This window comes from Montipora foliosa, chromosome 7 (genome assembly GCF_036669935.1).
Source record: "Montipora foliosa isolate CH-2021 chromosome 7, ASM3666993v2, whole genome shotgun sequence".
NCBI classification, from domain to species: Eukaryota; Metazoa; Cnidaria; class Anthozoa; order Scleractinia; family Acroporidae; genus Montipora; species Montipora foliosa.
In genome coordinates this window covers 1,677,994-1,681,520 of record NC_090875.1, presented here as the reverse complement: position 1 = coordinate 1,681,520, position 3,527 = coordinate 1,677,994, and the positions used below count along the sequence as shown (strand labels likewise).

The 3,527-nt window shown below is 41.2% G+C and overlaps 1 protein-coding gene across 1 annotated transcript in view; it reads right to left on the bottom strand.

Annotated features, from left to right (window-relative positions):
* Nucleotides 1–3,003: 3,003 nt before the first annotated feature.
* The window catches only part of LOC138009587 (uncharacterized), a 1,005-nt gene continuing 481 nt past the window's right edge, over nt 3,004–3,527 (bottom strand). Inside the window, exon 1 of the mRNA XM_068856649.1 lies at nt 3,004–3,527. This exon is cut by the window's right edge and continues 481 nt beyond it. Coding sequence (XP_068712750.1) covers nt 3,004–3,527 — 524 coding nt within the window.

Genomic DNA, 3,527 nt, shown 5'->3' with positions numbered 1-3,527 from the left:
AATAGCGGACCAAAGAGTTAACTTTAATTTTTTTTGACAATTATACCCCCCCCAAAACATTTCGCGTGCTGTGCGATGCCCCCACACTCACAAAAGTCACATGGTACGGTACATGTTTTATGTGGTCACAGATTGTCGGCACTTCCCTGCCCAGCATCAACAGAGGAAGATCCTGAATACTTGCCAAACGATTTGACGCCAAATGAATTTACAAAGAAATTCAGATATCATTAACGTCTTATGCAGATGTTCTGGAGGCAGTGGAGAAACAATACCTTACTAGCCTTCGTGAACATCATTGAACGCGGAGAGCGAGTTATAACCAAAAAATCAAAGTTGGAGACATGGTTTGATACATGATGACGCGTCCCACAATCAGTGGAGGCTTGGTTCCATCATAAAAATACATCGTGCAAACAGATGATCTGATAAGAGCAGTGTCATTGCGTGTGAGCAATGGCAGAGAATTGTCAAGACCAATTGAAAAGTTATATCCACTAGAGATACATTCAGATGAAAAGGAAGAGTTGACTAAGCATCACTCAACAAAGAGCATGAAATTTGTCTCGATTCACAGACTCCAGCAGCATGAGCACCAAGTGTGTTGCTCTTATGATGAGTTCAGCTAAGTATGTGTCTTTCGGTATGAGTATCGGGTATTTGGTATTGTCTTGTAGTGGCGCGTTTTTCAGTCGACCGCGACAACGTAACAATTTTTGTTCATCTATGTAGAGACCAAGCTGACCGACTAAAGGTAGAAGGCTTGTCATTCTGTTTGCCTGAAGTTGGGTTATAATCCCGCTATACGCGGATTGTTGAACAGCTCGTATCAATGCAGCTAGGGCTTTTTTCATGTCTGAGCTTGTAATCTGAGTTTCGAGTTCAGGTCCCTTTCTTAGTCGGCTGATGAACTTCATGACAGTAGCTGTAACTCGTATTGCTTTAGTTAGTGTACCATATTAAGCAAAAGTATGCAAAGTGTTGATTACATTTAGGAGATTTGAACTCTTGGCTGTTGTTGCGAGATAGGAAATTGTTTGCGCACTTTCGGTTTCTTCGTGTTCTTGGTCTTGTATCTTTGTGCGTTGTAACTCTGGTCACTCCGTTTTTTCTTTGGTAACCATGAAGGACCCTTAACCCAACTTGTCGTTTTAGAGAGAAATGTGCGACTGTCCATTCCTCTGGTCAATAGGTCCGCTGGATTAGAAGCTGTAGGGCAATATTCCCCATGGTAACTACTGGTCTTGTCTTTAATCTTCGGACTTGAGTCCGAATAAATTGTTGTTGAAGGGGTTTGGAGGATTTTAACCATGCTAATCGGATTTGAGAATCACTCCACATGTAGTATTCTGTTATTATCAGCCTGGGTTGTAAGGTCTTGATAGAAATTCCCATAGTTCAGCTCCCAGTAAGGCAGCAAGCAATTCTAGTCTTAGCAGAGTGTGTTGTTTGAGAAGGGCTACCTTGCTTTTTGACATGACAAAGCTACAGGTGTTGGTTGTTGTTCCTCTGAGGTAAGCTACCGCTCTGTATGCTAGCTGACTGCTAGCAGAAGATGTGGACCTGTGCCTTTTCGTTATTGTTAGTTAGGAATTGTTAGGGAAGTGAGTTCTTTGATTTCACTTAGCCATTTTAACCATTTTTCTCTGTAGGTTTGTGGGAGTTCCGTATCCCATGGTATTTTTCATCTTCCATAGTTCTTGCATCATTATTTTACCTTTTTCTGAAACTGGTTCAACAAAACCGAGTGGATCAAACAGTTTAGAAGATAGACTTAATACGGAACGTTTGGTTGTGGATTGTAGTGCGTGGATTTCTTGAATTAGCTTATCTAGCGATAGTGATAATGTGTCAGCATTAAAATTCCAGACCAGTCCCAAGACCTTGGTAAAGGGTTCTGCGCATGCTCCGTCTTGGGATGCCATGTTGTTTATGGGGTCGTCATTGCTGGTCCATTGTCTGAGATTCATACCAGCCTCTTTGAAGTATTGTCTTGACGATGTGTAGTACTCTATCGCCTGTTGAGGGGTACTCGTTCCCGATAATATGTTATCCATATAAATGGAGGTTTTGAGTTAGTTAGATATCCAGTCGTTCTTTCTGTTTACGTGGTACTGAATGGTTGCATTTAAAAGGAATGGCATTGGTGCTGCACCGAATAATACCACGCGGAACCTGTATGTTATTATATTGTCTGAGTGATTAACTGGTAGGGCTAAATCCTTGAGCCACAGAAACCTTGTAGCATCTCTGTCTTCTTTCGTTTAGTTCAATTTGCAAGAAAGCTTTTTCTATGTCTGCAGCGAAAGCTATCTGGTTAATTCAGAAAGTAGTTCCTGCATTAGATTGGGGCCTGTATATAGGCAATCATTGAGACTTAATGCTGTGGGTGACTTCTTCGCGGACGCATCATAGACTATACGCATTTTTGTGGTCGAGCTATCTGCCTTGAATACGGGGAAATGTGGTATATAGTGCAATTTTCCTGAGTGTATTGATGGGTCGTTTACGACTTCGATAAATCCTTGTTTCACTTGGCTTTGCAGTTGCTCATCATATTTGCTGATTAGTTCTGGATCTCGTTTGTTTAGACTGCATTGAAGGTTAACCAATCTCTTCTTTTGAGAGTGCAAAGTTGGACGGTAGATCCTCTGCAGTGTCCCGCCATGTGAGCGTTTTTGTATACCTGCCAGAGTCCTTGTTAAATTGTATAGATTTGTGAAGCTTTGCGTGGACGGCGTTACCGTTATTTTTATTGGTTTGGGAACAGAGCTTATCTCCCAGAATTTAGTTAAAATCTCGTCTATTTTTCTCCTTCATCTTGGTGTATTTCGAGCGATAGCACTGCGTTTGTATGATCGCTTTCAAATTCTTTTGAGATAGGGCCGGATATTAGCCATCCCATTTTGCTTTCTGTGGCGATCAAACAGTCATCCTCAGATTTTTTCATGTTTCCTGTGATTAATTTTGCGAAGTTGTCGTTGCAGATGAGAATATCGATGTTTAGATCATTCTTGGAATGATGTAATGTGACGGGGAATTGGGACAGATAGTTTGTGTTACTAGTGCATTGAGCTGTATCTGTTGTTTATCTGTCAGAACGTGTATTGTGACGACATCTAGCAATTTTTTGACGCTGTTAGAGGAACCGAATGTTGTGAGATTTATGTTTTCCTTTCGTGTCGATTTCAACTTGAGTTTCTCTTTTAGATTTTTGGTTATAAATGTTCTTTGTGATCCTGTATTGAACATGGCTCGAACTGTGAGCTGTGCAGTATTTCCTTTTAATTTAACAATTGCTGACTGCACCAGAATGTGGTCCTTGGCCAGGACTGCATAGGTTGTGCCTGAGTGAACTGGTTTGTGGGCACCTTCTTCTGTTGACTTGTCGAGTTTCAATTCGGTCGTGTGTTGTTCACCATCTTTACATATTGAAGTGTGATGCTTTCTTTTGCATTTTAGACACCTCCCTTTTGATTTAAATCGGTTTGATGAATGCTTGAAACCGGCGCAATTGAAGCACCTTT